At 45.7% G+C, this 13293-nt stretch overlaps 1 protein-coding gene across 2 annotated transcripts in view; it reads left to right on the forward strand.

The window, feature by feature from the left end:
- DIP2B (disco interacting protein 2 homolog B) overlaps nt 1-13293 on the forward strand; it is a 64645-nt gene that overhangs the window by 34528 nt on the left and 16824 nt on the right. Inside the window, exons 6-21 of one of the 2 annotated variants that reach the window (XM_053967407.1) lie at nt 2233-2376; nt 3052-3171; nt 4187-4384; nt 4575-4666; nt 5052-5162; nt 6378-6501; nt 7000-7109; nt 8114-8216; nt 9225-9289; nt 9794-9887; nt 10573-10692; nt 11287-11401; nt 11972-12111; nt 12316-12452; nt 12760-12840; nt 12969-13096. In XM_053967407.1, coding sequence (XP_053823382.1) covers nt 2233-2376; nt 3052-3171; nt 4187-4384; nt 4575-4666; nt 5052-5162; nt 6378-6501; nt 7000-7109; nt 8114-8216; nt 9225-9289; nt 9794-9887; nt 10573-10692; nt 11287-11401; nt 11972-12111; nt 12316-12452; nt 12760-12840; nt 12969-13096 — 1882 coding nt within the window. The remainder of the gene's footprint in view (nt 1-2232; nt 2377-3051; nt 3172-4186; nt 4385-4574; nt 4667-5051; nt 5163-6377; nt 6502-6999; nt 7110-8113; nt 8217-9224; nt 9290-9793; nt 9888-10572; nt 10693-11286; nt 11402-11971; nt 12112-12315; nt 12453-12759; nt 12841-12968; nt 13097-13293) is intronic. The other variant, XM_053967408.1, reaches the window with a different exon arrangement.

Raw genomic sequence — 13293 nt, forward strand, 5'->3', positions numbered from 1 at the left:
CAACCGCTTCGAGTTCAGACTGTGTTGATAAAGCTGGAGTTGTCCCTTGCAGAAGGGAAATTCAGAGCAAGAGTTTAGCTGGTGTTGATGGAACTTGCTAGGATTGGTTGGAGCTGCACCGTCACGTTGTTGTTTTCCTGAAGAATTTCAGAAGATTGAGGTGGTTGTAAAAGGGAGAGTGGGGAGCAGGAGCTTCTGGAAGCAGGGAAGAATCCAGGGACAGTGTGGACAGAGCAGGAGGCACAACTCTCTGTGTCCTGTGTTGCTTTATGTCTCCAGCTCTTGGGAGCTCCCGTGGGCAGAAAGCTGCCCAGTGCAAGTGGCATTTTCATCTGTGTCCTGATGAATCCCTTAGGGGTGTCTGTGCCTGTGGAGTGGGGAAATGCTGTGTTTAACATCCTCATTTTGCTCTGAGCCCCCATGGTTTATTGTTTGCATTAGATCAGGAAAGAAATAGAACCAAATCCAGCTGTGTGTGTGAACAAATGAGCCTGTCATTAAAAACCAGGGTTAGAGGAGTAAAGCTTTAGCCCAGCTCTTCCATGGCTGTCTGAGGAACAACCAGAGCATCCAGGTACTGAGGAGACGGAGCAAAATCTACAGATCTGGATACCCCAGGCTCAGTTTTCTGAGGCTCTGAGGTGCTCCTTGCTGCTGATGCTTCTGTATGAAATGGCCAAGTTTGTTTTTGCTCTGTGTATGTTTGTCCTTTTTAGCTGCTGGTGAGGAAATTCCTGCACCGTAGGACATTGTCTGTATTTCATGTGCTCTCTGCTTCTGCTTAACTGGGTTGGGGCAAGCAGTGCATAGAAGTGCTGGTGATTTTATCTTTCACTTATTTATCTTTTTACTGCTGTTATTTTCGTTTGTTTATTTGCTGGGATGCAAATTGTTTCCTGAAATGGAAAACTGAGGAGATTGCCCATAAAATGTAGTCAATATAATTAATGTCTTTGAAGCAGAGAGGCTGTTTTTAATTGGTTGGAACATGCAAAAGGCCATATTACCTTTTGCAATGAATTAAGGTAACACAGCTTTTTACCTCCAGAATGTCTACTGTCTAATCTAATTAGTGTCTTACGAAAAATAGAAGCTTTGAAGCTTTGTCAGAATTCTATTTGCCACATTCATCCCGTGTTAACACCTAGTTTAAATGAATAGAACTCTCACATACACAATTCTGTCTTTCTCTCGAGCAATAAAAAGTCCTGCAGATGTTTGGATTGTACAAATCCACGTCCTTTCCAGTGATTTTAGAAGTTCAGTGCATGAGAAATATTCCTTGCCACTGTGTCTCCAAAGGGATGCAGAAATGAGTTCTTTTTTCTCCTTAGAAGAAGGGAAATGAGCACAGAATCAACCACAAAACCCTGTCAGTGGGAATTATTTGGGATTTGACTTCAGACTATCTGTAAAACCCAACCCATAGTTTCAGACTGTTGGGTTTTTCCTTTGTAAGCAACAGTTGCTGGTGCTGTTAAGCCAGAATAGAATATTCTTGCCCTATCAGATGACTGAACCTGCTGGGTTGTGTAAAGAAACCCCACATTAGCAAAAATCCCTTGTTTAAGAGACAGTTCACTGGAGAATTCCTGCAGGATGCAGCTGCAGCATCAGCTGAAAGGCAGGACAGTGTCTTGCAACTTGAAGCAGAAGTAAGACCCAGCTCTCACTGTTTATTGGAGTCATTCTGTAGCTGCTGGACAAGCTCTGTAACCACCCAGCTGGAAGGGATTGAAACCCAACACAATTTTTGCTGATCAAATTCCCACATGTTTTGTTTTCAAAAGCCCTCACTCACAAAAAAGCTAAATAGTAGAATTCTAACAAGAGAGATCAGTGCATAGGTGAGAGAGGGATTTGTTCTGGACTTTGGATGTTTCAGAGCTCACGTGAATCTCAAACTTTTAAAAAATTGCTTTTTTTTTTTTACAGTACTGAATGTCAAGAGATTGAGCTTCAAGGTTAGAAACCAAGAAACAGGAATTCTGTTTTGCTGAAGCACTTTCCTGACATGGACAAAACTTTGTGCCTTTGGTTTTTGGTTTCCAGAACATGCTGTGCCTCTCCTAGAGCTGCTGAACCTTTAGGAATCAGCGTGTTTAGCATTAATGAGGGTTCCCATACATCCAACCCATTCAATCCTTAGGATTATTGGGAACTGGTGACTGACACTTTGCTCGTTGCGGGGGATAATAAAAGGTGTATTTAGCAGCTTTCTTCTTTTTCTAGAAAGTTTCTCAGTCCCTCCAGATGTCACAGCAACTACCTCCACGCCCTCAGCGCGGCCGGCAGCCATCGACCTCCCTCCCTCTGGGATTGTGAAGGGGATGCACAAGGGATCCAACCGCTCCAGTCTCATGGACACTGCAGATGGTACGGAACCCTCGGGGCACCCAGGAGCTGCAGCAGGCTCCAGAGAGGGCTTAAATCACACCAATTGTTCTCCCAAGTCTGCTTGATGTCAGAATTCACAGAATTTCTGGGTTGGAAGAGAGCTTCAAATCATTGAGTCCAACCCAGCTCCAACACCTCAATTCAACCCTGGCACCCAGTGCCACATCCAGGCTTTTTAAACACACCCAGGGATGGTGACTCCAGACCTTTATCACTCTTTCTGTAAAAAACTTTTCCCTAATATCCAACCTATATTATCCTTGGTGCAGCTCAAGGCTGTGTCCTCTCATTCTGTCAGTGCTGCTTGGAGAAAAAGACCAACCCCCACTTGACTACAATCACCTGTCAGGGAGTTGTAGAGAGTGATAAGGTCACCTCTGAGTCTCCTTTTCTCCAGGCTAAACACCCTCAGCTCTCTCAGTCCCTCCTGAGTCATCATCTCATTTAAGCTCTTCACAAAATCTGAATGGTTTCGGTGTTGGCATGAAGATGTTCCTGTGCTGCAGTTGTGGTGTTGGCATTCAGGGGGAATTTCTTCTTGGATGGGCTGGTCAGGCTTTGGAAGTGCCCAGGGAGGTGGTGGAGCCCCAGATCCCTGGAGGTGGCCAGAGAAGGACTGGACGTGGCACTCATTGCTCTGGTCTTTCCCTCCAGGTGTTCCTGTGAGCAGCAGAGTCTCCACAAAAATTCAGCAGTTGCTGAACACCTTGAAAAGACCTAAAAGACCACCCCTGAAAGAATTCTTTGTGGATGATTTTGAAGAAATCGTGGAAGGTGATAGCACAGATAACAGTTTTATGCACATTTGTTACAGTTGGGTGCTCAGGGAGCTGAGTTTTTCATGCTGTTGTTCTCAAGGTTGACTCAGATTCACTGTTTGCAGCAGCCTCCATGAGCAGTCTGACACAAAACCAGTGCTTGAAGTAATTCACTGTTCTGCTGAGCTTTGGGGGACCTCCTCAACACAAAACTTCTCTTAAAAAGATTTAAATAGATTTCTCAACCCCCTTTGTTTGCTTAGGCTTCTTTAATTAATTTCCCAAAGGGGGTTGTTGTCACTGGTAATTCTGTTCCAGAATTATTTTGTAGGGTTCTCTTTTCTGCACTTCTGTGTTCCTTTCCTTACTGATGTGTTGAACACCTTTGAACAGCATCCTGTGAGAAGCCTGAGTTCACGATGTCTTGTTCTGTGCGAGACCTCCCAGGAAATGGGATGGAATGGGCTGTTAAATGCTTTTCCTCATTTCCTTTAGGCTTATTTTCAGTTTATTTCAAGCTGAACTGTCAGGTGACGAATGGGCAAAGACAGGGAATATATATTGGATTGTATTAGAAATAATATATTTTTTGAAGATTTTTATTTATTTTCTATATATTAAAATATATAAATATATAAAATTATATTTAATTATTATAGATATATAATTATATAATAATATATAATATATAATATATAATATATATTATTATATATAATATATTATTATCACAGAATAAATATTATATTATTATATATAATATATATTATAGTTATATAGCAAATATATAATGAATATTATTATATAATATATTATACATAAATTTTATATAATATATTATATATTATACATAAAATAGATAATATATTATATATTATATAATATATATGTAAAATATATATTATATAATATATATGTATAATATATTCTAATATATATATGATTATTATATATATAATATATAAAATGATATCGAATGGATTATATTAGAAATACCAATAGATACTGGAAATAATATTGAATTTTCTCAGTTCCCCAGCCCGACCCCAACCAGCCCAAGCCCGAGGGCCGCCAGATGACCCCGGTGAAGGGAGAGCCCCTGGGAGTGGTCTGTAATTGGCCTCCTGCCTTGGAAGCAGCTCTGCAACGCTGGGGAACCACTCAGGCCAAGTGTCCCTGTCTGACAGCCCTGGATGTGACAGGAAAACCAGTTTATACCCTCACATACGGTGAGTTGAGCCTCCCCTGCTCAAGGGGAGGCAGCACAGGGCTCGTGGGTTTAGAGGGGTTGCAAAAACCTTCCTGGTCTTTGCCGGGGTTGTGGGCAGAGCAGTGTAAGTGGTAAAAAAGCCAAGGTGGGAGCTGTTCTCTTGTCTGCTCGATCCAGAGCTCGGCAAGTCTCTGTTCTCTGTCTTCCAGGCAAACTGTGGAGCAGAAGTCTCAAGCTGGCCTACACCCTGCTCAATAAACTGGGGACCAAAAACGAACCCGTGTTAAAACCTGGAGACAGGGTAAGGACTTTGGGACTCCCTGGAGTAAAACCAGGGGTTTGGAGGCTGGAACTTTCCACAGACACCACAGTGAGACTCTAACCCCAGGGACAAGCCTGCTTGGGACGTTGGTGTGATTTTTCAGGGGTCCTGGCTCCTCTGTGAGCAGCTTCTTGGCTCTGGGTTTTGAAATATGTTTGAGGGAGAGCACACACCTCTGAGGGAAGTGCAGGGTTTGATCTCTGTGTCTTGGCTGTGTGTGAACCTTCACGTGCCTGGGCACTGCGTGAGGAGCTCAGGCACATTCCACACATTCTGTGTGAGGAAGAGTGTGAAGTAACACCAAGTTTTCTGAGTTCCAGTCACTCTAGATGTGCATTTTGAAATTTGAACTTGTGGGTTGCAGGTAGCCCTTGTGTATCCCAACAACGACCCCGTGATGTTCATGGTGGCGTTTTATGGCTGTCTCCTGGCTGAAGTGATCCCAGTGCCTATAGAGGTACCTCTTACCAGAAAGGTAACGTTGATGGAACTTGGAGGAGTGATGTGGGATGGAAACCAAGTCAGGCCATCAGCCTCTGACAGCATTTCACAGCCTCCAGCTGCTGCCTGAGCAGCTCTGTACCAGCAAGGACTTTTGGGAGCTTGGATTGGCATTTAAAAATGGAAAAACATATTGATCAGAGCTGTGCTGAGCAGCTGGAGATGGTCAATTCTCCTAAATGATGCAGTCTTCACTTCCTTATCACAAATAATTCATACAGAACAGATTAAAGTGTGGATCTGCCCCCTGGTTGATGGGAGGGGGCTCAGTCCAGCCTTGCTGAGCTCTGCCAGGCTCTGATTTTGCTGGACTTGGAGGTGCTCAGTGTTCCTGAAGACATTGAGGCACTTTTTGTAAATTATTGGCTCAACAGAGTGCTTTCATTTACCCTTACAAGAATTTTTGCACTGTTGCCGTATTATTGCTGCGTCAAGAACTGTGTGCAACTATAGGATTTCATAAGAGGAAACAAAAACAACAGGATCATGGCAAACATCATGGCAGGAGAGGTGGGAACGAGCTGGGAGCTGGTCTGAGAGGTGGCAATGAGCTCAGGGAGCACTCAGGGACTCACAGAGCTTGGATTTCATTCTCTGCACTGTGACAGACTGCTATAGCAACCAAATGCAAAATTCAAACTTCTCCAGTATTTGCCCAATCAGTTTCTGAGTGAGCCTCCTCATTTTATCGTTGTGCAACAGAAATTGGCTCCAGGGGATGGAGAGGTCTCGTTATCCCAGTGTAATTACATGTTTTGCTTTATTTTTTTTTTTTTTTTTTTTGCCTCTCAATTGCTCTTTGCAGCATCTGGGTTTCCATTAATGCCAGGAGATGGGGTGAGCTCCATGCCTGGGTGCTGGGCAGGAGCTCTTGTTTCCCCTGGATTTCACATCCAGTGCATTTTAATCTTGCCAGTGCCATATTTCATGGGGTCACAGCATGGTTTGAGTTGGAAGGGACCTTAGAGATGATCCAGTTCCATCCTTTGCCATGGGCAGGGACACTTCCCAGTAGCCCAAGTCCCTCCAGTTGTGACTCTGTGATCCTGTGTGGGAATGGGTTGTTTTCTTCTTTTCCTTGCCATTCCTTCCCCCTGTCCCCAAAGCATTATCAGACCTTGGATTTTGGTAAGGGAAAGCTGACTTCTGTCATCTTTGAGCAGGAGTGACTTTTCCCCTGTTCCCTCAGGATGCTGGTGGGCAGCAGATTGGTTTCCTGCTGGGGAGCTGTGGGATTGCTCTGGCCCTCACCACTGAAGTGTGTCTGAAAGGGCTCCCAAAAACCCAGAACGGAGAAATCGTGCAGTTTAAAGGTGAGCTGGTCACAGATTGGCTTTTGATTGTACTTTTGCTGCAGCTGAACCATCTGAAAGGAGCTGTCAGGACTCTGAAGGCACTTGGGGAGGAAAGGGGCAACTCCTGATCCCATCAGCAAAATGTTGTAGGATTTGTGTTTGTGGTGTCTGACACAGCTGCTCTGGTGTTCTGGGGGTCACAAGGAACCACCTCCCAAGCCAGGGTTGTGCTCAGGTCCCTTCAGTGGCATTTGGCAGGTTCCAAGGCAGTTTTTATTCACAGGCTTTATTTAGGAATGCTGCGGGGATCTTCCCTGAGGAGAGGAAGTACCTTGTTGCCCACTGAACTCCCTGATGAGAAATGAGATGAACCTTCTGGCTGGTAGCTGGGCTTGGCTTGGAATTCTGCTTGTGTAACTGAACTTGGACAAATGATGGGGTTTAGTGTATTCTTGCAGAATATAAATCCCTCAATAAATAACCTGATATTAATGTACCGTTTAATTTTGGCTCCAGGTTGGCCCAGACTCAAATGGGTTGTGACAGATTCAAAATATCTCTCCAAATCTCCCAAGGACTGGCAGCCCAACATCTCAGCAGCAGGAACTGAGCCAGCATATATTGAGGTAAGTGGTGAATGAGGAATAGAAGGCACCTTCCGTGAGCTGAATTTAATGTTCTAATCACCAGAGAGAGAGAATAGTTTCACCTCACTCCCTTCAACTTCCCACTTTCCTGCCACTGAAACAAGCCTTGCACTGTGGACATCCTGCTGTGAAGCTCATTTCAGGTTTGAATCCCTTCGTGGCCTTGAGCACTGCTTGGAATAAATTGGAGAATTGTTTTTGTTCCAAAAAAGTGAGGGATGGAGACAGCTGAGCTCTGAGGTGGTGCTTGGTAACTCCCATTCCTGCCAGTGCTTGAGGCAGCAGCAGTTGGAATCCTCTGTTCTTGCAGTAATGCTGATTTTTGTTCCTGTGCCAGAAGGGATTGTATTGGTTTTCTCAGCTTTTATTGAGACAGGGCAATTGAGGGGTGTTTTAAAAGATTTTATCCTATTATCAGTCTTGATGAATAGTGAGACACAAGAGATGTAAAACTCAATGCTATTCTATCAGAAGCTAACTTATTTTCTGGTTACAATACCTGATAAATTGCAATACCTTTTTCAGCTTGTTAGCTTTTGCTACACAGTGCTGCTATTACTTCTAACACCAATCACCTCTTATTTTTTCCTACGTGGTCCTGCTACAATGCATCTTTCACTAAAATTCTCTAAAATTATGTAAGCTTTCTATCAAATTAAAAAAATTCTTTACAAATCCATTTCCCACAGGACTGCAGTGGTTTCAGTGGTGGTTCAGCCATCCTGAAATCACAGATTGGCTTTTCAGTTTGTTACAGGAGCAGGAAGAGATGTCATGAGCAGCAGTGGCAGTGAAATAAACACACACACATTCATTTTTTTCTCCCATCTCCATGGAGATTTTCCATGTGTGCCACCACAATAACCATCTCCTCGGGTCTAAGCTTTCACACAGAGAGAAAACTTAATTTTCACGTGGATTCTGTGATTTAACTTCCTTAATTTCTCTCTTCCTTAAGTTCCTTTAACTTCTCTCCTGTGCAGTACAAGACCAGCAAGGAGGGCAGTGTCATGGGTGTCACCGTGTCCCGTGTGGCCATGCTGGCTCACTGCCAAGCCTTGTCTCAGGCCTGCAACTACTCTGAAGGTGGGTGAGGGCACAGAGCATCAAAGGTTGACAGCATTAAGTGGTTGCCTCTCACATCTTCAACAGCTGTCTCTGAGTAACCAATATTTACTGCCAAAAATAAAGAAAATTTGAAAGTGCAGATTAATTCTCCCCCCTGAAAGTGAAAATTAGCTGTGTTTTTTTTTTTTTTAATCCAAACTGCATCGTTTTCACTGCCATGATGAAGAGGAATAAAAAGGGGGATTTATATCATTGATATGAAGTTACTGAGTCTGTTCTGATGAACCAAAAGAGGAGCAAGTGAATGAAAAATTGAACATTTTTCCAACAAGCTCGAGTCCCCTCTCACTGCACTGATGGCCCATAGAAATGTCTTCCCAGAGAAATGTCTTTCATAGCTGATAGTGTGTAAATACCAAAATTTCTGGGACTGGGGCTGTTCTGGTCCTGTGAGGTTTTTGGGTAACCCAGAAATGGAGATTGGAAGGTGCTGGTGGTGTTCCAGAGAGTTTTGCTGTAGGTTATGGTTTATTCTGGTAAATCAAGCTAATTCCTACATCCATGAGTGAAACTTATTTATAGAGCTGTAGGTCATAGAGCTTTAAAATGCAAAGTTTGCCTTTTAGAATCCATCACTCGAGCTCCCATCACTGCTGAGAGTCAGGGCTTGAATGATGTTCTCTGGCTCCCCTCCCCTGCTCGTGCATAACGAGCTTCAGACCCTTCCTGTCCCACTGATGCACATCTCAGGCTGGAATGTGATTTCCAGCTGGCAGCTGGATTTCCAAATATGATTTCCTTGCAGCTTTCTGGACGCGTTCCTGCTGAGGAATGGACGTGCAGTTGTTATTTTGCATGACAGGGAGCTGTGATCAGTAACACCTGTAATCAAACAGGGCCCTGGGCTGCCCCGTGGGGCAGGTCTGGCAGATCAGGGATGTTCATCCATGTGCAGATTCCAGCATAAATGATGGGCACAGCTGTGCTGGCACGTTGCACTTGACAGCTTCACCTTTCTTTTCCCAGGTGAAACCATAGTGAATGTGTTGGATTTTAAGAAGGATGCAGGGCTCTGGCATGGCATTCTAACGGTGAGTTGGTTCCAGAGCTCTCTGTAATGAAAGATTAATTATTAGATGGGATATTAGGAAAAAATTCTTCCCTGTGAGGGTGGAGGGGCCCTGGCAAAGGGTGCCCAGAGAAGCTGTGGGTGCCTCTGGATCCCTGGAAGTGTCCAAGGCAAGGTTGGATGAGGCTTGGAGCAACCTGGGATAGTGGAAGGTGTCCCTGCTATAGCAGGGGTGGGACAGGGTAAGTTTTAAGGTCCCTCCCAACCCAACCCATTCCAGAATTCAGTGATTCTGTGATAACAGTAACATTTGAGTCCATGGCTGGGAACATTACCTGTTAAAACAAACATTTATCTCCCTGCCAGATCTGCAGTTCTCTGGGGGAACAACAGAATCACCCTGACTAAACCTCTGTGAACTCTTGATGGGCTGGAAGTTGATGGGCACTGAGGGTGACTCTTATTTCTAATAACTCAATGAAAGTTTGTGATCCCTTTCCTAACAACTTTTTTTCCTATTTTTCAGAATGTAATGAACAAGCTGCACACTATCAGCGTGCCCTATTCTGTGATGAAAACCTGTCCTCTCTCGTGGGTGCAGAGGGTTCACGCCCACAAAGGTAACTCGGGGTGATCCACAACTTCAGCTCAGGGTTCTCAGGATCCAAGAGTGAGGGGCATTAAAATCTCAAATGCCTTATCCTTCTTGCTCTTCCATGACAAATCTCAAGGGCCAGGAGTTTCACTAATGTCCAAAGGTAGTTGATTTTTATTTTGCAGTGTTAGATATGATTTTCTAGATCCTCAGGCAGGGCTGGAACTCGTGTCTGTAAGACTCAGTGGGAGATTTTAAGCCCCCACTCATGTGGACACTTGTAAAACTCCTTGCATTGGTAACTTGCCAGAGGTTGGAACAGGAATGTGACAGCTTGGGAGGACAGGGGACTTTGCCATTTATTTCTGTGCACAAAGTCCTAATGCCATGTCAGTGGTGGGGATCTTGTGACTTGGAGCCAGTTTCTTTTATGAAACCAACAAAATGGTAGAGTGCAGCAGGAGCCCTTGGTCCCTGGCCTTCCTGAGGGTTTTCAGAGGGTGCTAATGATTTATGGCCTTTGGAGGAGGAGCTGTGATGATGACAGACCCTGGCTCAGGTGGTGGCAGTGCCACAGCAGATGCTGTTGTGTGTTGGCTTTGCTGTTACTGCAGTCTCAGTTATTTAAAGCTTCCTTATTTGAGTTATACAAAAACAACTCTTGGAAAGCTTTGATTTGTCCTGAGGTGGTGTTTTTGTGTTGGCTGCAGCAAAAGTTGCTCTGGTGAAGTGTCGAGACTTGCACTGGGCCATGATGGCCCATCGGGACCAAAGAGACGTGAGCCTGAGCTCCCTGCGGATGCTGATCGTCACCGATGGCGCCAACCCCTGTGAGTGTCCCCAGCCCTGGCCCCAGCCCTGGCCCAGGCCTCTCACTGCAGCCCCTGGCATCAGGATCAGCTCCTGGAGCTCTCCTTTGGGGCAGGGCTCTGGCTCCTGGTGCTTGGGCACAGGACAGGGGTGTTTCAAGGTTTTTGTGTTGCTGTCCTTTGGGCTGTGAGAGGTCCTGCAAAGCAGGGAAAGGGAGAGTTGGGTGGGGGGCAGTGTTTATAAAATCAGAGAATTGTTCAGGCTGGAAAAGACCTTTAAGACCATTGAATCCAGCCTTAACCTAGCACCATGTTCACCACTAAACCCCGTCCCCAAGTGCCACATCCACATGTCCTTTAAATCCCTCCAGGGATTGTGATTCCACCACTGCTCTGGGCAGAATCCAATGTCTGAACATCCAGTCTAGGCTTGTTCCAGTGCCTGACCATCCTTTGAGTGAGGAGATTTTCCTTCATGTCCAACCTAAACCTCCCCAGCACAACCTGAGGCTGCTTCCTCCTGGAGTTTCCCGAATCCTCCTCCTGACCCTTCCTGCAGATGGGCATGAAATCAATATCTGTGAAGTCCTAGTGGCATCTTTTCTTTCTTCCCAGGGTCTGTTTCCTCCTGTGATGCCTTCCTGAGCTTGTTCCAGAGCCATGGGCTCAAACCAGAGGCGATCTGTCCCTGTGCCACCTCCCCCGAAGCGATGACCGTTGCAATCCGGAGGTAACAGATTGACTCATCCAGCCTGGGCTTTCTTCACACTTGGCTGGGTCAGAGTTGATTTAAGCCTGTAATAAACTCCTCTGACATTTACTCTGTGCGCTCAGGTACTCAAGTTGCTGAGCTTTAAACCTCCCTCCTGAGATCCAAGTGATTTCTGAGGTGTGTGACAGCTCAGCAGTGCCTGAGCTCTGCTTTTCCTCCTCCTGGTTGCCACAGCCTGGGAGGTGTTCTGAATCTGAGATGAGATTGGAGATCATTTGGACATTCTCATACTTTGTTCCTGTCCATTGCTGCCTTCTGTAAGAAACAGCCCTGCAGTCACGTGGCCTGGGAGCTGGGGTTTGCCATGGGGTGGGATAATGAGCTGGCAGAGGAGCTGCAGTGCCCAGGAACGCAATTCCTTCGGGATTGAAAATTTGGGTGGGGATCCTTACTGCCATCACAGTTTGAAATGATTATGCAAAGCAGAGACACTGAGACTCTTCCTGTTGCTGGGCCATCTCCATCTGAGTCTAACATCAAGCCTGGGTGCCTGATGGAGTATATTTATTCATTTTGTGTCCTCCCCAGGCCTGGAGTCCCCGGAGCCCCTTTGCCAGGCAGAGCCATCCTGTCCATGAACGGGCTGAGTTTCGGTGTGATTCGGGTCAACACTGAAGATAAAAACTCTGCTCTCACGGTCCAGGACGTCGGACACGTGATGCCAGGAGGTAAAAACAGGCAGGAGGCTGATGTGAGATGTTTTTGGGGATGTTTTAGGAGCAGAATGGGTCAATATTCTCTCCCATATCAGCCTCGGTGTGGGAGAGGTGGGGCAGTGCCAGACTCAGTCATTTCTGTCACGATTAAATGTGTCAGTTCTCACACAGGGTAAAATTTGGGGGCTGTTTCTAACAAAGCCTGATTTGTCCTAGGCATGATGTGTATAGTGAAACCAGATGGGCCACCCCAGCTCTGTAAAACAGATGAGATTGGTGAAATCTGTGTGAGCTCCAGAGCAGGAGGAATGATGTACTATGGGCTGGCAGGGGTGACAAAGAATACTTTCGAGGTATGTCTAGCAGAATGCATCTTTCCTTCCCCATTTTCTGTGTAAAACTGGTGGTGGTGTACAACCCCTTGGGTTTGTAACTGAAGTGTTAAAAAACATGCACTGGAAAATTCCTTGCAGTTAGAGATACTCAGAACCCCCACATAAACATCTCCCACCCTGGCTGTACTGAGGGTTCCCTGCCCTTCTCCTCTTCCCTTCACTCACTTGAAGTGCAATTCTTGGCGTGGTTTTTCTCCACAATTTTGGGGTGGTTTGGGAAGGTTTTTCTCTCCTCAGGCCTTCAATGTCCTCCCTTGTGTTGCAGGTGATCCCTGTGAACTCCTCTGGCTCCCCAGTGGGGGAAGTGCCCTTCGTGCGCTCCGGCTTGCTGGGATTTGTTGGACCTGTACGTGAGGCAGCTCAGAGCCTGCACTGCTCTGGCCCTTCAGCGTTTCAGAGAAAAGCTTTTGGGGAGGGAGGATGTGTGAGGAGAGCTCGCTGTGAATTCCTCACGGTTGCCTTCTTGTCTTGCAGGGCAGTTTGGTGTTTGTGGTTGGGAAAATGGACGGGTTGCTGACAGTGAGCGGGAGAAGGCACAACGCCGACGACATCGTGGCCACTGGACTGGCCGTGGAGTCAATAAAAACAGTTTACAGAGGAAGGTCAGCACAAGAAAACCCCATCACCTGCTGCATGTCATAAAGCAAAGCACAAGCTTTAGTACTTCCTTGGATTTCTCTTTGCTAGCTCAGTTAAAGTAAACAGATTTTTGATTTAGGTAGCAATTGCCCTGATCCTGCCCAACTCAGATCTTTTTCCCACTGCCCAGCCTGGCTTTTTATCCAGCCTGTGCTTTAGG

The sequence above is a fragment of the Vidua chalybeata genome, chromosome 30 (assembly GCF_026979565.1).
Source record: "Vidua chalybeata isolate OUT-0048 chromosome 30, bVidCha1 merged haplotype, whole genome shotgun sequence".
Lineage (NCBI taxonomy): Eukaryota > Metazoa > Chordata > Aves > Passeriformes > Viduidae > Vidua > Vidua chalybeata.